This window comes from Poecilia reticulata, linkage group LG11, assembly GCF_000633615.1.
Source record: "Poecilia reticulata strain Guanapo linkage group LG11, Guppy_female_1.0+MT, whole genome shotgun sequence".
Classification (NCBI taxonomy): Eukaryota; Metazoa; Chordata; class Actinopteri; order Cyprinodontiformes; family Poeciliidae; genus Poecilia; species Poecilia reticulata.
The window spans coordinates 25,410,551-25,433,499 of NC_024341.1; the positions used below are offsets into that span (position 1 = coordinate 25,410,551).

General features: G+C 39.1%; 1 protein-coding gene across 5 annotated transcripts in view; it reads right to left on the minus strand.

Annotated features, from left to right (window-relative positions):
- The window catches only part of samd12 (sterile alpha motif domain containing 12), a 147,910-nt gene that overhangs the window by 89,134 nt on the left and 35,827 nt on the right, over positions 1-22,949 (minus strand). For 2 of the 5 annotated variants that reach the window (XM_017307289.1, XM_017307287.1), the window contains exons 3-5: positions 21,017-21,146; positions 7,492-7,632; positions 970-1,148 (exon numbers count right to left, since the gene is read on the minus strand). In XM_017307289.1, coding sequence (XP_017162778.1) covers positions 985-1,148; positions 7,492-7,632; positions 21,017-21,146 — 435 coding nt within the window. In that variant the 3' untranslated portion in view covers positions 970-984. The other 3 variants (XM_008422740.2, XM_017307290.1, XM_017307288.1) reach the window with 2 other exon arrangements.

Sequence of the window (22,949 nt, forward strand, 5' to 3'; positions counted from 1 at the left end):
CAGCTTTTTAAAGATAATTTAATCACAGAATTTTTTTGTTAGTGCCAGATTTCATAACGCGTCTAATTATACTATAATCAAAGGCCATATCCGAGATTTGAAGGTAAAATGAGTAAACTAATAAAAATAGAAAGATAATCCATCCATGCAAACAAATCCAGAGACGAATCGAAGCTTTTCACACCTCCAGATTTTCTCCATTTCGTCGTCGTCGTCCAACATTTTTGGCACCTATCTCACGAATTGCACCATTTCTTTTCCTCCTCCTCTTCTTTTTTTTCATTACCTCATCACCATTCATCCGTTGCCACTTTTTCACTTCATTCGTTTCCTTCAATGCTCCACTTCAAACTGCGTACCACTGTGTCTCTCTTTAGTAACAACGAAATGAAGTTTGCCTTGGAGCCATTTCATCTCCTTCCAAATTTTGTCTGATCTCTGCCAAAAGAACAAAAATCTAAGGGAGGAACCTTTTCTTACTTTTTAACATTTAGACTTAACATTGAAACATGCAAATTAAAAACCAATCAACAAAGTCATATAGGACCTTTGTTTGCTTTGTTCACWCCATGGCTCCATTCTTACTTGTAATTAATTCGTATTTTATTCAAAATAATGTAAAAAAAAAAAAACAGTTGCTCTTTGATTTTCTTCCTTTTGATTTTGTCTTTACAATTCAAAATTTTTCTGCTTTGTCAAACTTCAGTCTTCTCAGTGTGCATCCCCAAGGCTCAGATATGCTCTAAAAGGCAGTGTCCTGCTGAGACGGGTGGGCTGTCTGCTCCCATATCATCAATGCAGAAGAAAGGCGATGAAGAGCAGGGAGGATGAGGCAAGAAAAAGAGACAAAAAAGGGAAGAAAGGCCTAGGATGCTGAGGGTAGCCTTTAGCGAGTCTCATCACTCAGCTAAATGCCCTCTCTTGTTCCTCCTCTCACTTTCTATTTTCACCTCGCTGAGGGAATAAAAACCGAGAGAGCCTGCTTTATTTCACTCCAAATGTTTTCCAAGAATCTGGAACCCTGGAATTTGTACCTCGGCCCCTGCGGCAGCCCCGTTTCTCAGAGTCTGTGCAGATGGGTGTGAAGGAACAAGCGGTGCCGATGCGGGCTGCTGCTGGTGGTTGGCGAAGGAAAGCTGCTGGATTTGCTGAGCGAGAAACAAGACAGGCTGAGCTTCACAGGGTGGAAAGGAGAGAACAAGGAGAACATGAAGTGTGCTACTGTGTGGAGAGAAAAAACAAACAACAGGTCTGAGCTGGAACTATTGTTGTTTGGTGGAACAAAGTTTGTGCAGCGATGATGAATGATGGGCCTCCCCATACAGCATCACAAGGAACCAGAGCCAGCCCAAGACACATGCGACCTAAGCAGGCTGCTTAGGGCCTCCACACCACAAGGAGGTGTCTAAGAGCACCAAACTAGTATGATGAAAGTATACATATGTATAACATTGAACAATAAACATTGAACAATAAATGTTATTACACATAGAAACCTATTTCTATTAATTTTATAGTTTTTGCACAAATAATGGTTAATCGCTTCCTGTTTGCAGTTGGACACTGTTGGAGAAATGTAAGAAATTACATTTGTAAACTTATTTACTGTAAATTTATTGTCCATCAGCTGGTGTTTCTTTGAAATAGTTGAAATAATATGGCACACTTAAATACCACTCTGGGCAAGGGAAGGACTTTTATCACAAAATTTTACAGTACTACTCTAATAATGATAAAAGTGATAAGAACTTTTTACCACCATTTTTAGATATTTTTTTTTACAATTAATTAGACTTTATTGTGACAATGAAATCAACATTTTTATAAAAAATTATCCCAATAAATGATGATGCGATAAGGCCCACCCCATTTGCTACTTCTGTAAGGTTAAAATCAATAGTCATAATAACACTGGTCTGATGTAAGCTAACTACAGATGATGCTAATGATAGTACATTTGTTACACACAGAGTAGCTTAGGAATGACAAAGAATCTGGTGTTGACATGTTGATAAGGGGGGCCCCCAAATGAAAATCTGCTTACGGCCCCAAAAAGGCTTTGGCCGGCCCTGGCTGATTTCCATCTAGACCAGTGGTTCTTAACCTGGGTTCGATCGAACCCCAGTGGTTCGGTGAGTCGGTCTCAGGGGTTCGGAAGAGCCTCTGCCGCAGAGGTAAAGACACACTTGTGTAAAGTCGTGATGACGCCCCGCTTTGCCATCACTTGCTGCAGAGGATCACGTTACATTGCTTAGCCAATCAGAGCTGCGGAGGAGCACTGATTGAAGGAGTTCCACTCTCAGCATGGATTTGAACTTTTGTCTTTAATTACTTCAGCAAAGTTCACAGTTTTTACCAAATTCTATAGTCTAAATCTGCTCCTTAGTTGAATCTTTTCGGGGTTGGTACTGCCTCTAGTGGTGTGGGGGTGGTTACACAGCTAATATAATTACATTACTAAATCAGAATACCGGGGGAAGCGGGAGGGGGGGTTGAAATAAGAAGGGTTCGGTGAATGCGCATATGCAACTGGGGGGTTCGGTACCTCAAAAAAGGTTAAGAACCACTGATCTAGACCAAAAGTCAGATTTCATTTTGTTCCCATAACATACCCACAACTAATTTGTACCACACTCAATTACTCCATTGTGTTCTGTTTGTAAAAGATTTGGTTTGCGATAGACTCAGGGTGAAAAATCCTGAAAAATCACATATGGTATCTTTCTAGTAAAAGATAATATCTATAAAATACATAGTTGTCAGTATGTGGTTGATTGTGACACGCTGCTTCAGTTTAAGGTACAGGATATGGCTGAAAATGATTCGCTTTTTTTGTTTTAAATATGTTAAATACAGTCAAACTTGTGGTGTGATCTTCTCAGTTTTATCCAGTGTCCTACTGAGTTGTATTCATTTTCTCCTTTCATTTGCTTTGTTTCAATTTTAAGGAGCTATTAGGCACGTTGGCAAAACCTTAAACTGCTGCTGCACAAGTTACTCAGCAAGTTGTTGCTAGGTAACCACAAGTTACTCAGCAGGTTGTTGCTAGGTAACCAAAGAGTGAGTAAGTTAGAGCAGCAAATGCTTTTCCTCTGCCGACAGCACCCAGAATGCTGTGCGTTTCTGGATCAAAGTTCAGTGAAAATGCTATTGGATGCATTATTGATTGATTACGTGTCGACAGTGATATATATTATTATTGATTTATTGTACAGCCCTATGATGGGGTAGACACACCAAGGTTAATCACTATCAAAAGTCATAAATTGTGTTTTCTTCATCAGGTTGATGAGTCAAAGTAAGCCAACTAAAAACCAAGTTTTAGTTGGTTTAAAATTCAGACATGTCGTAACAAAAGCACTGCAGTAAAACTGAAAACTTTAATAATTGCATTTGATGGACCACACAAAGAAAAGTATTGTCCAGGAAAAACACAAAACTAAATGAACAGGAGCCGTTTGATTCACTGGGAACATTGTCTGCTTTGTTGCCACTGATTTCAACTTTGGCAGCTCAGCTATTTACCTGTGTGAAGCTTTTAGTTTGGCTATACATGAATTAAAAATGGCTCATCAAAAGATTTAATTAACATAATGGATTACAGAGGCTGTTATACATGCATAAATTGTAAACAGAGCCTCTGCATATTTTGAGGCTGAATTGATCCTGCTGCCTTTGATTAATGCTACAAAGTCACAAAAGAGGCATCTGTATTCTGAACATCGACGGCACAAAAGTATATTTATGACAAAAAATAAACAGTGAGGTAGCAAATAAAATCTGTCACTCTCAAATATTTAGCTTATTTTGTTGAGATATGAGGAAAAAGCCACAGTATCTCAGCAGAGATGACTAACCTAGACTAATGGGTTCAAGACAATTAAATAAGGAAGCACAACAAAATTAGACATTTTGTTGCCTTCTTAATTGCTGAAAATTCCTCCTGGATGAGTATCAAGGCCCTTTTAAAACACATGGGCAACACCACTTCATAACCAACACAACTGAGACTCTAGTATCATAGCAATGACCCCATTTCACCATTACTTAATATGCTGTGATAAATGGACTGATCAATATTCCCTTCCCTCGGCATGCTGGATGCTGGAAACCGAAACTAGCTTCATGTGCATAGACCTTAAAATTGTTGCGCATATTGGAATTATGAAAATAATTTTGCCTAATGGAGACACGGTAATTTTAAAATCAAGATTTTGCAATAGGATGAGCTGATTTTGCAGCCATTTCAAAATTGGTGTTTTTCACAAAACTGGAATGGAAACTGGGCTGCACAGTGGCGCAGTTGGTAGAGCTGTTGCCTTGCAGCAAGAAGGTTCTAGGTTCGATTCCCGGCCCCGGGTCTTTCTGCATGGAGTTTACATGTTCTCCCTGTGCATGGTGGGTTCTCTCTGGGTACTCCKGCTTCCTCCCACAGTCCAAAAACATGACAGTCAGGTTAATTGGTCTCTCCAAATTGTCCGTAGGTGTGAGTGTGTGTGTGTGCATGGTTGTTTGTCCCGTCTTGTCTCTGCGTTGCCCGGCGGCAGACTGGCGACCTGTCCAGGGTGACCCCGCCTCTTGTCCATTAGAACGTTAGCTGGAGAAGCACCAGCAACCCTTCTGACCCCACTAAGGGACAAAGGTGTACAGAAAATGGGTGGGTGGATGGGAATGGAAACTCTTTGGCATCACAGCAGTTTGCATAAAGCAGTAACAAGCTTATWGGCGCTGGCCTACTTCAATAATTCACAGCTGACTCCATCATTCAAAAGTATTGAACCCATTGCTCTTTTGCAATCGGAGACAATTAGACCTGTCACAATAAACCAACTAATCAATTTCCATCATTTATCATTTTTCTTTTTTCTCTCTCTGTACCAAAGTATAATCTTCAGTGTGATGCTTTGGTCTCAACTACTATTACTATTTTGACAGAGAAGTCATAATTTTATTTGTTGTTTCTGCTTTTTCAATTCCAGTGCTTAATATTAATTAGAATTTAAGGTTTATTGATCTTTGAGCATTGTAATACTTGAAAATGGTCTCACAACAACAATATTATAGTTTTTCGCAATAACTTCTGGGGAAATTTATCATTCAGCAAAATTTGTTATGGCATGCATAACTACAGTTTCCCGAAAATGCAGCATTTATTTGTAGCCATTCCTAATTATAAGTCACTTGTCGTTGCAATGCTACACTAAGACGCTGATGTCAACTCTGATGATGAGAGCTAGCGCCGTGGCTGAAATATGATTATGTTTACATCCATAATTTTACTGATTTATTCCAGTGTTTTTCAACCACTGTGCCACGGCACACTAGTGTACCGTGAGTGATCGTCAAGTGTGCCGTGGAAATGATCTAATTTCACCTACCGTATTTACCTACTTTTTTCCTAAGCTTTGAACATGTGGCTTTTCTGTGGATTTTTCTTCAACCACCAGGGGGCTCTTTAGCAGGAAGTGAATCATTGGAAGTCAAAATTGGAAATCAAAGAAGAACGCGCTAATTTTCATTTAGAACAAGCACTTGCTAGCAGCAGGCACAACGAAGAAATGTTTTCAAACTCATGATGCAGCTTCTAAGTTGAGGAGTATCAATCTGGCAGTACAGGAGGGAAATAAAGCCGCCGCACATAAACTCGGCGTGAACAAAAGCGGATTTGAAGACGGAGAACTGCGTCCTTAATATATCCAGCATTTATTAGGACGCAGCCCTCTGCTGGGTCCTTATGGGAAACCGAGAACGGCAGAGATACCAGCAGCCTTTAGCCCGGTGCGGCTGATATATGCAAGTTTCCAGGAGGGGGGAGTTTCAAAAAATTAGAAGGTACGGTTTATAGTATGGTGTGCTCATAGTCCGGAAAATACGGTAATTGGTCTTAAAAGATTTCTTCAAAACGAATTAATTATCTGCAAATAATGCCATCTTTGAGTGTCTTTGCTGTAGTAGTGACTAGCGGCATAATCATGTAATTTTATTACCACTAGATGGCAGTAGGTACAGAGCATTTTACATTAAAACAAGAGAATTAGAACATTCATGCATCACACACAGTGTTGTGGCTCTGTTCAGGTGTATTTTTGAAGTGGACATGTTAAGTGCAATTTGAAATATTAAATAATTGAAATAATTAAATATTATGATAAAAATAAATGTTTGTGTTTATTTGATTCCTATTCAAGATACTTTGATAAGAATGACTATATATGTAATATAGGCGGCTACAGAGTATCTTTGTTTACATTTTTGGTTGGTGATGTTCCTCGTGATTTTTTTCAATTAAAACAATGAACCTTGGCTCAAAAAAGGTTGAAAAACACTGACTTATTCCATAAACAAACTTCTTCAAGTATGATTGTAATTACATTTATTTAATGGAAACACCATGTTTACAAAGTTGTGTTTCTCAGACTTTAGAATAATATCAAGAAAGGTTTTGCTACTTACAGCTTGACATACTTTCAGATTCCTTTGGTTAATAACTAGCTGACCTAATGGTGACACAACACAATAAGATTTATGCCTTAGTCCAGTTCCTGCCGATATCCAGCAACTTCACACGGCTATTGGAGAGATCTGGGCCAAAAACCCCCCAATTAATCTCATGAACGCCAACAGGTGGGTTGCACTGAGTGAGTGGTAATCAAACCAGATACCAACTGGTTCTCTGATCCCCCAATAAAGCAAAACTGCTAATTTCACAATGACCTTTTATTGTCACACACCTGTGCAACAATCAGGCCGTCTAAACAACATCTATGCATGGCACACCTGTGAGATGGGATGGATTATCTCGGCAAAGAAGAAGTGCTCACCAACTCAGATCTGTGAACAGTATTTGAGAGAAAATAGGTCTACCGTGCGTATAGAAAAAGGTTTGGATGTTTGAGTTCAGCTCATGACAAAATGGGAGCAAAAACAAAAGTGGTGCGCTTACATTTCAGCTCGGCGTCTACAGCCTTGGACCTCTTGCACACTCATGAATACATTAGCTGCATCTGTTATGTCTATCTGGAACAACCATCTGGAACAACCTTGGGGCGTATCTCAGCAGATATCAGCATATTCAGGTACTATCTCTGCTTGCGACATGAGAAACCGACAAGTTCAGAGTCAGCAGAGTTGGGACCTGCAGCTACAGGAGCTCATCACGTGTAAAAGTAAATCTATATGGAGACGTAACTAACAACAAGCCATCGTCATCTGGACTCCGTGGCTTGTGAACAGAGCAGCTGAGGAAAATGTTTCTGCAAGACTTTTGTTGCATAATCATTTTCTGATTCATCATTTCCTCCAGGCTTTGAAATATGCAGCGATTGCCATGGCGACAGATGGCTCGTGAATAATGAATGATTGGTATATTTATTAGAATGTTTGTTATTGGATATTTTTCCACCTAGAAGAAACTAGGTTCTCAGCAACAGCAGCAGGGTGTGTAATGCAGGTAGACGTCTCAATGTGATATTTTGATACTGAAAAGTTTACCTTGTGTGAGGAGCTGGAGCGTCCTGACTTCCTCGCGGACACGAAGCTGCAGGACTTGCTGCAGGATGTGCTGCCTCTGGGCTTCGTGGATAATCCCCATTCGCTCCAGCTTTCTGTCTGTTAGTCTCATGAGGGCCCGTCCTGAAAATAGACGAGTGAAAAAATAAAATAAAATAACATAAAACACAAGGCTTAAGGATCCAAGCCAGAGGGAGTTTAGCAAACGCCGCTTCAGATGTAAAATGAAGTATTTACGTCCACCGAAGAGTAAACTCACAAGGTGCTGCGGGTGAATTAAACACAAATTGGACTTTATAAGGGTAGATTAATAAAAAACAGACGTCTCTTCACAGTCGTACGGCCATCAGTCTGAATTGTTCAATTAAGCTCAGCAGAACCATATGTGAAGCAGATCCTTCTTTGCGTAAATATCAGAACAGTACATCTCTGGAGCAAGAATCCCTAACAGCTCTTTAGTTAATTGCAAATCCTTGTATTAAATACATAATTTAATCATCCAATCTGCTTCTATGAAGAGGACTTGGGCTACTAATAAAAAGTCTTGTAGAATATTGTGTGATTATTAGTCCTTGTTATGAGTGTTTTTGCAACATGGAGGATGGTAAGCAGATAGGATAATATAGGGTAATTACTAAGCAAAATGCTCGTTTTGCTCTTGTGGCCCTGATGGCTGCTTTGACAAGATGCTGCCACCAATTAGCATCTTTGGTTGGAGAAAAGTCCAACCAAAGATGGTTGGTTGGAGAAAAGTCCTTAAAATTGCCAGGAAGTTAAAGCGATTGTTCAGTTCATGAACTGGGAATCTGTGTAGTTGTTAATGGCAGTAAGTATGCAGCTCCAGGTTTTCATCTCAGCTTAAAGAAACAAGTTCTTGCTGAAGAAATGTGCTAATGGGGTCCAGGGTCTAAAACCTTAGATGTTTCTACTGAAGTACTGAACAATGCAAGACTTTTATCTGGAATCTGGAAAACTACAATTTCTTTTCCACTTTTCAAATATTCACTCAGAAATTGCACTAAAGTCTGAAACTGAAAGTTAGGAAGTATAGTTAAAGTTTTCTCATGAAATTTTGTTGTACAATTAATTACGTCCTTGTTTAGGTAGCTCCATAGTTGCAACTTTGTGTCACATCCATTATAGCCCCACAAACACAACTCTTGACAAACATTCCCATTTGTAATACACTACGTTAGGACAACAGTCACATTAAGAAACGTGATTTGAATCACTAACTGTACACACCAACTGCATTTAATCATGTTTTCAAACTTATTGATACTTTTATTGGACAAACATTGCAAAAACAGTAAAAAAAAATTTTTATAATAATCCTGACAAGATGAACATTTTTAATTGAGATTTATTGAGAAAACAAATATTCTGATGACAAAAAAATCATGACAATAAAAGATAAACGATACAATAAATACCATTCCTAGTCTCAATGCAACAAACATGCTAACGTCAGAACCAGACTAGAACTTTGTGCTACACACAGGCCTGTCTGGATAAATTTTTCCGAATGATACATTTTCCCAGAAGTTATTGCGATAATTGATTATAGTTTTGAGACCATTTTCAAGTAATACAATGCTAATGGCATAACAAGGTTTGCCCCAGAAAACGTGCTATGCCTGGTGGTTGGGCGCTAGTCATTCATCCAAAGGTCCGTCGTGTTTTTGAGTTAAAAAATGTTTAAAGTTGACAGGAAATTTTAAAATTTTACTTGATTATGTGTTATTAAAAGATTGGAAGATTAACACCTGAACAGCAACTATAAAGTCTGAAAAAATGGAAATATTTTAAAAAGACTTGAATAAATAAGCAATGTTTAGCCTGGTGGGGGCACAAGTAAAGCCTGGAGGCCCGCCAGGCTTATAATACACTGGAGGAAACCCTGCATAGCAATGTCATTGCTCAATGATCAATAAACTTTCAATTCTAATTAACATTTAACACTGGATCTGGAATACATTTTACAAAACCGAAACAACAAATAAAGTGATTAAGTTTCTAAAAACAAAATTGTCCTTCAAAAAATGACTAGCTGAGACCAAAGCATCAGAGAGAGAAAGAAATGCAATAAATATGTAAATGGAAATTATTGAGATAAGTTTTAATTTATCATGGGATGAACTGATTTGCTGTTTATTGTGATAGGCCTAGCTACATCCAGATGGGGTTAAAATCTGAGCATTTTCAGTGTAAATTACATCACATGTAACCAGTATATAAAAGCCAGGTAGAGTCAGAAACACTTACAGGTAGCAGCAACATAATGAAAGGACAGACGGGGAAAAGTGAAAGAAGGAGGAGACCAGATTGAGACGTTAAAGTTGACATGACGGCGCCAACATGAGCCATGCTGTAACAGGTCTATAAATATTGACCAACCATCACTTGCCACCTGAAACCAAAGATAGATTGGCATGGCAACTGAGATTCACAGTTCTCTCTTTTGCTCCTGTATCGTCTGTTGTCAATAACTGCAGGTATAAGAGAGATAACTGAGCATGACACACTGCAGGTTTGATGATATGTGGGGTTTCCCATATATTAGCATTAAAAACAGCTGCAGCATCAGGACAGAATGGTCAAATTAGGACATAACTTGATATAGATATATACCAGAGGTTCTTTGTACAAATCCTTGCTCCTCTAAGTTTTTTAATGATCTGTCAAGTTGCAACCAGGCTTCAGTGATTTTTTATTAGCATTTTATAATATAGACCAACACAAAGACAAAACAGAGAAGTGACAGATACCAAAAACTGAACATTTTTACTAAAAAACTGCTGTGCCCATTTTACTTTGCTACACCAATTTCTACCCAATTTCCATTAGAGATCATCTTTGAGCCATCTCAAAGATGAACTTTAATAATTTATTGGTGATGTTGGTTTAAAAACATATGTTCTGGGAAGATCTCAGATGTTCGAACAGCTAAATATGGGATGTTGTCAAAGCTTGAAATATTGTTTATAACACTGATTTAACCATGTTTATGTTTCTGGTGTTCATTAATTAATGTTCCCCAGTGATCATCATCTAAAAGTGGAAAGGACAGGAAATTACTGGAAATGACACAACTAAGTGTGTCATGTCAAAGAGACCTTGAACTATATATAAAAAAAACAGCCCAGTGGCTCGTGGCGACTCTGGAGGAGCTGCAGAAATCCATAGTTTGGGTGGGAGACTGTTGACAGGACAAACACTTTTTAAGCACTCCAGAAATCTGGTTTTGATGCGAAATTGTCAATATTAAAATGTTACATGTTTTTGTACTTCCATTTAGGTCTCTACTGCTTATAAAAACAGCAAAAAGAGAAAAACAAACAAGACTCCCAGCCATTTCTTTTTTGGGCAAGTTAATGTTTTTTGGTGTCTGGAAAATGAGTAATTTCAGAACACTTGCAATTGTCAAGTCACATTCAATGGGCACTGCTCCGTTACCTAGCAACTCCAGCCGAGCACAACCCGTTACCTAGCAACCCAAGCAGAGCTCCAGCACATTTGGTCAGCTGGTTTTACTGTTGCATGTGCTGTACAATGGCTGCTGGAAAAGACGAGTGTTTTTGTTGTTGACTTTCCATCTAGAAACCACTTGCTGCATTCTTATTGGTTGTGCATGAGGTCCTACTAATGCTTTTCAAAGATGTATGGTTGTATAATTGCACATCTTTCTGCAGCCATTTTCAAGTGTAAATGTTGAGTTACAGGACGTGACCAGCAGCAGCTTATGAGGATTTAAAGGTACAAGATTCAAAGTTAACCTAAAATGAAGGGAGCTAAAAATAGGCAGAACTGCACAAACTAAAATATTATCCAAGAATGACTGTGTGCAAAAAAATTTAATGTACACATTTGTGTCGCCCTGTCTTAACCTTTTCAAGAAAGCATAATGTGTCACCTTTAAGAAAAAGCTAACTTAGAAAGAACACCATCCAATCTAACAGAGCTTGAGTTATTTTGCAAAGAAATGCGTTAAAATATTCTTCTGACCTCCGTAGAGACACAATCAAAACATCCAGCTGTTATTCCTTCCACTTCACAGTCATGCTTTGTGTTGGTCGATCATATAAAAAGTTTTGTTCGTGATAAAACTGCAAACCTTTTGGCAGAAATGCCAAAAGTTAAAATTGAAAGGAGCAGATCTAGATGTAGATTCAACAGTCTGAGAGGCTAAATCGTACCTCTAAAATTATAATTTAATGGTGTAGGTGACTGCGTGTGTGCCTTTTGACATCTTAGGGCTCTAACATCAGAGCAGTCAAACATCCGTATGCCAAAATATACTAGGAAAAAACAAGTTCAGAAAGCTTTTTTGAGCAAATCCTAGGTTGAATCATTTCTTTTTTAGATATTCGCATGTATAAAAGCAAATGGCATGAATCTTTAACCAGACTCGTACCTTTAAAAAAAAGCCAGAGCAAATCCGGTGAAGTGCTGCAATTACTGCGATATAAGAATACCAGTGATTACAATAAAAAACACTCGGCTCAACTTTCAGCCAAAGTGCCATGCCTCCTTGTCAGCAAGGCAACATCAGTGGGGTGGAACAACTTTGGTAAGGAGTCCAAGCCTTTTAACTCTCTGTTCCTCCAGTTCTGAGTCATTGGCATCGACGATCCCACCATGTCTCAGCGGGGAATTTTTCATACCACTATTAATGCACTGTGCAGTGTAGCATGGCCAGGAAGAGAGGAGGAAGAAAGGGAGGAGGAGGAGGAGGACTGGAGAAGTGGAAAGTGGTCAGGAGGAAATAAATGAGGTAAGAGAAAGAGTTGCTTTGGAAGCAGTTGAATGTCTGATAGTGAAAGGGGGAAAAAGGCAAATCAGCTGTAAAAAAAAAAAAGCTCCTGAAACCTAGAAGGAAAAAGTAGATGTGAAAACTAAATATTAAGACTTTCTGCTGCTTATTCAACAGAGTTACAGAAAGGCTGGTTCATTTAGCAATCTCAAAACATAAAAAACATCTCTCACTGCTTATCTAAAAGATTTACTTTCCACTTCATAATGGAAGCTGCCCGTCTCAGTGAAGTGGTTTCGGCATGCGAGTGGATTTCTAAATGTAAAAAAAGATTTTTTTAGTTTTTCCAACAGTGGTCTGAAAACCAATTGTGCAGAGCATTAATTTTAAAATAAGTATTTCTCATCAATTTAACCCGAGCGTACAAAAAGATGTTTTTCTTCCTGTTTCTTTAGGCAGAGATGCTATTCAGTCTTACAAATTACATCGTTATTCACAAGAACCCCACATTATGTTTTACATTTCAGAAAAGCAGCGGTCTGCAGGAAGGCCTAGTGAGTGGTAAGGCTTTTAAAAAGTCAACTTAAAACTACATAAACAAAGATTACAATTTAAAACAAGGCTTTAAGGGGACTATTATAGTTCCTTGAACTGGTTAGAATAGATCTATGGGCTAAACAAAACATGTTCATTACATCTTTTGTACAAAATTATTCATAAACAACGAGACTTTAGTCTGTTGAGTTCTGCCTATTTTCAGAGTGAGCCGTTTTCGGGCGTCCTGTCACTTTAAATCCAAACAAGCTGCTGCTGGCTATGGCCATAACTAACTCCACATTTACACTCGCGCATGAAAATGGCAGCAAACTGATGCCCAAATTATATAACGGTACATCTTTGAAAAGCAGTAGTTGAGCCTCCTGCACAACCAACATGAATGCAGCAAGTGGTTTCTGGATAGTGAGTCAACAACAAAACACTTGTCTTTTCCAGCAGCCATTGTACAGCACATCCAAACTCCATTTTATGTTGCTAGGTAAAGGGCTGGGCTTGACTGGGGTTGCTAGGTAACGGCACAATGCCCATTGAATGTGACTCAATCGGGAGGTTTTGGAAACAGCTCATTTTCCAGACAAAAACTGAACATTTGAACTGAACTTATTGCCAAACAATTGGTGGGTGTTTTTTAAGAAGCAGAAACCCAAATGAAAGACTAAAAATGTCACTTATAACGAAAAAAACCACAAAACCCATTAAATTAAACCAAAATTATAGAAGAAAACAATGTATAAAATAAAAATGAGAAAAGTGTCAACTATTGTCCCATCAAAACAGGAAGTACCTCCATATATGGACGAAGTAACAACTGAAAAGAAACCCAAAAACCTTTTATGTAAAATGTACCGACAGAGCTCAAGCAGGGAGTCAACAGGCAGCAGCCCACAGAGACAACCGGAGCTGTTTGTTAGCATAAATCTAATATGGAGCTACAATCCTGAGCACAAAAAGAAAAGCTGGAAATGTTGGGTATACATGTGATGTATCGGAAAGGTGGCAAAAAGAACAGAGAGGGAATCATTAATTTTTACTAATTAATGTCTGTACAATTTCTATTTCTATTTTAATATTATTTCACTACATAAAGAACAAATACAGGGAAGCATGTTGCACACACAGATTTCACAAAGACTGGGCGATGTGCACAGAACCACATTGTGCCTGAGAATCGGATTAATGAGTGGTGGGTGTGCAGCCGTGTTGTGCTGAAGCTGATTAATCTGCAGCTACAGCCTGGCACAGTCAACTGCGGCTTTGATGAATGGGAGCTTAGAGTGCATTTGTTTACACCTGCTTAAATATAAACACAAAATACACACATATATGCATTGATCCACCAAGAGTTTGCTTCATTTTGCAGGTAGAAATAAAAAGAACAGGTGCACAAAGGCTGCTTATCAACACAGCGCCTCGATTTGATAGATTGTACTTGGTGAAATAATTTGAGTTTGTTTCCTCAGGTTAATGTTCTACAACAGCAGCACATTTTTTAACACTTCCTGTCAGCTGTCTGCTCATTTTTTGTGTCATCTGTGGAACAATAGAGATCCTGTACAGACTTGGCATTAAAATGCGTTCTGGCTAATTCAGATACAAGTGGGCAGTTTTAAGCATGACTGTTTCCTGATTGGCATTAAAATCTACCTTTTTTTATTTTTTTTTGACTGATTTCCACCTCGGGATGATTGCAGTCAAATAGTCGCATTCAGAAAAGTCTTCCTCCAACCAAGACCACATATATTTTTACTGAGCTGTGTTTGTTTCAGTGAATGCAGTTTCCACGGTTTTGTTTCTGAAAAATCAAGAGTTTATCCAACCTTTATGGGTGGTGCACAACTATGGTTCATCAGGGATGCTTTTAAGGGCTATTTGGTCGAAGATAAGACGTTTCCACATTCTTAACACAAAGTCCAGCTTGCTGTCAGTGCAGATTGATTACAAACTTCACCAGTAATCCCCCGTATAACCAATAAGTTTATGGATTCATGGACAGAAACTCAAGATGTAATCATGGAGGGGAGGGTGTGGTTAGGGGAACCCTTTTGAGATTATTCTGCTGGAATCTGTTTAGTCCGCTTTAATCTAAACTCCAGTTCGGATTAACGTGCTCTAGAAAGAACTGTTTGATGAGGTGTGAATGTGTGATCAAACTCTGATGCAGACCAAAAAAGCAAACTCTGGTTCTAATGCATATGTGAACGCCAAGCGGAGTGAAGATCGCTCCAAAAGCAGGAAACAAACTATTGACCCTTTGCACTCTCCATAACTCTACCCGCTCCGCCATGACAGACGTCAAAAAAACCAATGCGCTCCTTTAAAACCTGTCAAAAAACAGACATCTGCAACCTAGTATCGCTTCTATTAGTTTATTTCACTTTAAAAATGATGACGGGATGCAGCACAGACAAGGCTGCAAACCAAACTTGTCTTTTTATTTTATAACTTTTAATAATGAAAGATGGCGGTGATGGATAGCGGCCGTTAATCATAACGACTGGCAGCCCTCGGTTTATTCACAAATTTGTAGCGAACACGTTTTACAACGCAATAATTTTATACATTAAGTATGATTAGAAAGATATTGAATATTGCATTATGGAGAAGGTAGCATCTTATCATTGGTAACCATGGAGACAGTGCCGCACCGTCATGTAGCCTAGCATGTATGGAAAAAACTGGTTAGCATCTCGTCTTTTGTACATTTTACTGCTGCTCCGGTTTAAGAGKAAACGCTGTTTATGACATGGTGACATTAATCATGTGGTGTGAATTCAGGCAAAATTGATAATATCTATTAAAATGTCAGGAGGGAGGAGGTACGGGTCGGTTTCTCAGCTAGCTGTTTCCAACTCCCAGGTCTAGCACTAGTGGGAGAAATGACTGATGGTCTTTTACTAGACAAAAGTGAAATTCTCTAAACACTAAACTCTGATGCTACTCCGTATTTGTTTACATTTTGTGAAGGAGGAAGTTGAGCTTGTGTCTGAGGCTTCTGTGTCATTTCCTTCAGTAGTTCTTGGTCCAGCGCCACCACAGGCGGGGAGGTGAATAGCAGTTTTTACTATTAGTTTGGATTGTTTGACACAAACTGCACCATGTCGATACAACGAGCAACAACGAGAAACATCTTTTTAAGTACAAGAGACAGCTGCTCCAAGTCATGATTACAGATTTATACAGTAAAAATTATGTGTTTAACAAGAAAAACTTGAGGGAAAAAAACTCAAAACATCCCACATGTAAGGCTACCAAAGTCTACAAACCTGTAGGATCTGGGACACTTAAGTTATAGCTGTTAGAGGTACCTAATGAATCAATAAATGCATTTTTACATACCTTTGGTTTCCATAATTGCTGATATGGACTAAATCAGCAGCTATAATTTGTATAATTAATCATTATTTCATCTCAGATTATCAAACTGTCCAACAAATGGTCCATCAGGAGGAAAAAAAAAAGTCTTCATGCTACACTGCAGCTTCCAGGCTGATGTGCAGCCCTGTTACTTCAGTCTGTTTGACTCATTTGCTGTATGTCTTTTTCTACATTAACCAGCTGCATTTCTATGACAGCAGCCGGCGGCAGTCTGCACAATTCATCGTCTAAGGGCTAAATGGCTGTTGTGGTTAGTTTCTGCGTGTCCTCGACCGTTCTGAAATAGACTTTGTCACCTTTTGTCCTTTTTTGTGCCTCATCAAATATACATTTAGTATCCAAAGTGAGACCCTCCAGTTGCAGGAGATACCACTACCTCTACCAGTGAGCTGCATTGGCTCACTGGTATTTTCCAGGCGGCTGAAATGACCAGTTTGACTAGTGGGGCGGATAGAGTAGCAGGACTCCAGCCACCCTTCATTTAACCACTAATATTACAGGCTATTAATTATTCAGAGCAAGGGCTTATGACACCATATATCACTGAGTTCTGTGAGGGAAACTTTCCCAGACTATAAGAGAAAAACTGAAATGATTGCTCCCACATAAAAAAAAAAAAGAAAAATCTAATATTTTGAAATCAATCGAAGGTAAATCTTAGGTGGGGACATTGTTAAAGGAGCAGTATTGCGTAAAATCAACTTTTTTGAGCTTTAAATCATGCTATTATCTTATTCTCTCATCAAATACACAGCTGGAGGATTGCTTTGATTCTCTCATGCATATTTGAGAAATAGTTTAATTTCCATGGCAACAATTCAGCTGTGCAAAATGCCTGGGTGGATGTAGCCCCGCCTTCGAGACACAGCTCCTCCTCAACCACTTCAGACTAGCCAGCAGCAATTAGAAAAGTTTTTTAAAGAGACAGGCACAATTCCAAGACATTAAATTACAATGGGTTTTTTTTCATATTTAATATGCATATTTAATATGTAACTTAAGTCAACATAGTTATGCGGCTGTGCTATTAAATTGGACTATGTCCCTGAAAACGCATAATACTGCCCCTTTTTGTTGGTTTGTAAGAAAAAATTTTTCCAATTTTTGCAAAAAAAAAAAAAGAAGTGCTTTTTTATGCGCATTTTGCTAAATAACGTCACACCAGCCAGTTCCTACCGTCTTTAACAAGCTTCCTCATTGTAAAGACGACGGATTAGGAACTAATATCTAATTATGCCCTAATATGCTTTAATGCATTTTAAATGGAAGCTGGGTGTTAAAGCCATATTTGCAGCCGTGTCTGTTGGGGGTGGGAGGTGAGGACTGAGGAAAGGAGGCGTCTTCTTGGCAGTGGAGGCTGGAATGAGGACGGGAAGCATTGATTTCTTTGGCAGAGGTTACAGCAGTGAAGCGGTTGCTGCATACTGAAGTCGCTCGATGCTAAAACGTTGCACGCGCCTCGATACGCAGTGAAATGCATTCCCCATGCTGCTGTTTTATGTCTAAAGAGGGCGGACGCGATTGTCTGTTTGAATTATGATCTGGAAAAGAGAGACTGCTTATTGATTTGGTACTTAGTGAAAGGGATGACAATGTTGCCAAGACAAGTGAGATTGAGCACCGCTGGCAGTCGAAAAGCGGTATTCAGTTATGGATGTATTGGTGGGAATACAGTGCACTGAATGCAAAAGAAAAAGTCTGGGGCAAGGAAGCCAAACCACGGCCTTGCTCACGCGGTTTCAATTATGAAAAGGTCACAAGTAGAGTCTGACAAACGCACCGAACAAACAGATAATCTCCTATCTCTGATGCATGCCTGCATTCTAACATAAACATATTCAAACTCCTTGTTTGCTTGTCTGCACGATTGTTTTCCCAACAGTGTTACATTGGTTAGTCGCGTTTATTCTGTTGCTGCGTTGAAAGGAAATAAAATGTCCGCATAATATTCCAAAGATTGATTAGGAAGCAAATTGCTTTGCGAGTCCAATTGGTAAAGCTTGGCCCATTTTAATTGTCTTCCGTTAATTAATGCCCAATGTGGAGACAAACTGAATTACTTGCAGATTTTCTGCGTGCTATTATCTCCCAATTGTCTCAGTTTGAAAGTGTAGCTCTGTACTTCTTATTTAATCCTTCCTCGCAATAAACGGCTTTAGAAAATTCAGAAGCAGACTGGAAAAAACACAAAAAAGCATTTTCTACAGCAAATATATTAGTACATTTGAAGCAAGACAAAACTAACTTACAAGTAACTTTTTTTTAAAGTACTACTTCCAATGGTAGATTATTTTGGTTATAACATGGAAAATATCTTGTTATAAATGAAATAATCTGCCAGTGGAACTAGAACTGGGTTGCTAGGTGACAGGCTTGGCTTTGGTTGCTAGGTAACGGTACAGTGGCAGTTGATTTTGAAATAAGTAAAAAAAAAAATCTGCCAGTGGAACATAGTACTTTTATTATCAATATTAAGGGATTATCGACCTGAAACAGGCTCTTGCTCAAACCTGACTTATTTCAAGTAGAATAAAGGCGTATTGATCTACAAAATAATTAACCGGATAATACAACGAATAATGGCAATAACCAAACAAGCAGAAAAAACAAACAAACAAGGAGGTGTACATTAAAATGGATACATTCAAAACAAAAATGAAATAGAATATAATCAATTGGTGTCCCAACAAAAACAATGTAATTGTTTAACATTTGTGAATTAGGATATAGTGTTTTCTTTTAATCTCTGCAGTTATTTTCTAAGTTGAATTATTATTTTTCTGTTCTCTAATATTGCTTGATTAACCCAGCGTCCAAGTGCCCTGGAAGAACACCATATTCAGAGCAGCAATTAAGTAATTAAAGAAGAAATAGGGGCTTCTTTTAAGTCAGTAATTCCTTAACACTGGTGAAAAAGGACCATCTCCACAGGCAGATTTATTCACTTTTTTAGTACTTTCTTGCTAAAAAGTGACTTGTAAGTTAGTTTTGTCTTATGTGAAGTATACTAAGATATTTGCACTAAAAACTAGAACAAAAAAATACTTGGTAAGATTTTGTGTTTTTGTAGCAATTGAGAAAATAGGCCGTCGTGTTGTTTAACTTTGTTCATTCTGAGATAAACCTAATCAAATTTTATTATCTTTTCACACAAAGAATGATTTCTTTTGAGAAAAGTACAGAAACTACTCAGACATAATAAGCACGAGTTTCCGGTGGTAGATTGTGTTAATCTTCTCTATATCCAGCAGCAAATTATCTTTTAAACACATCAGTCCACTGCGGCGTAAAAACCTAAGAATCACAATCAATCTATCAAAGTGTGATAGTTTACAAGCTGAATGAAAAGAAAACAAATCAAATACTTCTAAAAATGTTTCTCCTTGGGAGTTGCTGTCAAATTGAAGCGGCGCTTCAGCAGGTATGCAATGAACCGTGGGTCATCTATTCGACCTCTTTGCAGCTGATGAGACATTTGCGCGATTCGCGGCGCAAAGCAGAAAGATTCATATTTTCACACCATTAAACAGGTGATGCTGAAGCTCCGTGTAGACGCATAGCGGTTAAAATTGCATCAAAGAGTGAGTCAACGCGGCGCTCATCGCAAGATTTATGTCGCCAGCCGGTCGCCGAGTCGAGGATTTCCTCAGGAGCAACAAATAAACATATTAGTTAGTGTGATCAGCCGGGCTGTGAGAGAGAAGAGCGCTGTGAAAATTAATGGTCGTCTGTTAGACCCAGGGTGACCTTGAAGGGCCTCGTTGGGGGAGTGATTGACGTGGCAACCGTTACCGCTGGTAACAGAGACAGAGGGAAGGGGAGGGATGGACAGACGGGTGGGCTGTTAGCCAGACGGCAGGTGTGGAGCGCACCTGGGAGGTTATGAATGAAATCTGGCTCCTCAGAGGCAAGATGATGAAACTTCTGAAGAGTTTTGGAAAAGAGAGGAGCTGGTTTGGCTCCAAGTTTAGGTCAGAAGACAGATTTCATGGTCATTTCTCACATTTTTTTTCTTTTCAAAATAGGAGCTAAAAAAGAAGGATGGATATATTGACAGCAGCAGAACGATAATAAACCCACAATGGGAACGTTTCACAGCATTTTGCGGTACATGAAAGCTTGAGGCTAATAAGATTGGATCTAACTTATGGTGGCTGAAGGAGAAAGTAAAATTTTTATAAAATTGAATGTATCCATGAAAAAAAAGCATGGCTGAAACCACATTTTTGTTCTTAAAGGTTAACATTAGCATTGCTAGCCAGTAGTCCACAAGCTAGCATTAGCTTTACAGCAAACGAACATCTTTCCCATCTGAAGCAGGTTTCTTAAGGATTTCACTTACTTAAAGCCGTTTTTATTTTTAAAAATGGGTTGTTGTGTTTTTACATATTTTGCAGGGGAATACAACAGAACACATGATCACTACTGTAGAACTACTTCCTTTTTTGCTTCAAAATAAGAGTTTCAGACATAGCTGCGGTGTATCCGATGACATCACTTGTGAAACTAGCTAGTTTTTGTCAACACAGACTTCACTTTACTGAAGATCTTGTGTTGAGATTTTTCTGCATCGCTACTGTGTAGACATCTTGTCCAACCAAAACAGAAAGAAAATATTAACCATTTATTGTTCTATAAAGGTTTTGTTGAATTGAAGGCATAAAAATGTCCAAATTTAAGCGTTAGCCCAAGATTTGAGCAAATTGAAGCAATAAATATGTTTTTAACCACATACTGTATCCAGCAGCCATAATATCAGTTTAAGGTGCTTGTGTGAAACACACTGATCTTAATGATCACTGTTTGGGTTCAGAGATGTACCTGTGATGTCGTGCTGTTTGAAAGAGTCGCTGTAGATCTGATGCTGATTGGGACAGTGCTTTTTCAGCCATTTGCAAACATCCTGCTGAGTCCACAGGGCCACTGGTTTGGACAGCTTCACGTATCCGGGCTGAATGAGAGGAAAAAATAAAACAATAAATCAGAAAGCATTCACTGAGCGACCTTTAAAGTCTTAAACTTTACCCCTAACTTCACAATAAGTCTCACCAAAATCTGTGAACCGGTGTTGATTAATAATTTTACTACTTGCTGAAGATCTTTAAAAGTACCACATTTTCAGAAAATGTTTAAGCGAATGTTTTATCGTCTCAAACCAAATGCGTGAAGATTCTCAGTTTTCCAGGTTTTATGTTCAGGAAGTCATTTTGTTTAAACGTTAACTCCCTTAATTTCCTCCTGAACTTGAGCAATGAGGCGTCAGCCACTTGTCCCCATCCAGCCGAGTAACCAGCGTAATTTATCCATGTGAAACTTTAAGCTTGTGCACATGCAGCCAGCAATGCAAAAGAAGAAAGTTGAAAAATGTTCAACTGAAAACGTTCACCCTTCGTTGTTGATCATCGCCCTCAGTTTGTCATGTCCATAACGAGCTGCTGTAAACTTGGTATACGGGGGATTTTTCTGCCGTAATTCGAGAGCACACATTTTCATTTTGAAAACAGGACTTCATGTCTTCTGGTCTCAAAGCTTCTGCTCTCTTTCAAACATCCACTGTGCTTTCTCAAACCTTTCAAAGCCCGTCTCTGCTCGGATCAAATCTCCACTTGAAAACCTCTCTGCTCGCTTGCGAAACATTTTCTGCTTGCACTCGGAACAAAAAAGTACCGTTGCCTGGCAACCTCTCAGCCAATAGAATGTGTGCCTGTGTGGCTACTATCGATTGTAGCAACCAGTGTAATACATAATGACATATAATCATGAACAGAAAACATACATATTTATAAACCGATGAATGGATGGATGTTGTAACATGGTTGGTTCTGTGGATCCATTTTCTTTGGTTGGGTGAACAAATTCCTGCCTCAGATCAGTAGCTGTTAGCGATCAGTGGCGCCCTGATGGCGGATATTTAGTGCAACATGGAGCAGAAAGCTGAGGTCGTTGTTTCTCCCTCCATCCAGAGGGCGGCGCCCTAATTCGTAGGTGTATCCTGAGCTGTTTCAATGAGCTTTCTTGCAGACTTGCAGGTGCTAAATTAACCGTTTCTTAATTTGCTTATGTTCTGTACTTTCTTCAGCTGCAGCTCTCTGAGCTGTCTTGGCCAACATCAAAATGGCTCATAAAAGTCCTTGAATAACCAGAAATGTTCCACACATTTCAGACGCCTCTCCAACCAAAATACTTCAACAGCAGGCAACGCCTTATGATCCCTCCTCAAAGTCTCTGCAGTGCTTCTGATTAAGAGGCTACTAAATTTGCAAACAGAGAAGTGATTAAAATTTCACATCTTCAACCTGCTCTTCGGGCTGCTTTGTGCCGCGGCGTAGCAGTGGAAAGTCCTTGGTTTTCCCTTTTCGCTGCTTCCATCATCTCTGCCCCAAATTCAATCTCCTACAGTCGCTGTCAGATGGAACGGGTTTTTTCTCCCCACAGCTTTTCACCTGTTTCTTTTCTTCCGCCACTACTCCCACTCGCTCTATATCTAGCTTCCTAGAGAGAAAGAAATTGGGGGAGAGGCGCACGCTGGTTTGGGCATATGGTCGGTATCTCCGGGTTGTGGGTGAAATGACATAATGTGAAAAAGCAAAGCAGGCGAGTGTGCGGGCGGGTAAGCGAGGTCGCAACTCTCAACGCAAGTGTGCATGGATAGATGTTGAGTGTATGTAGAAGGGACAGGGTGCTGTCACAGGAAGAAATCACATTAACCATTAAACACAACTTGGCTCTGTGCTAATTAACCCTGACTGGAAGC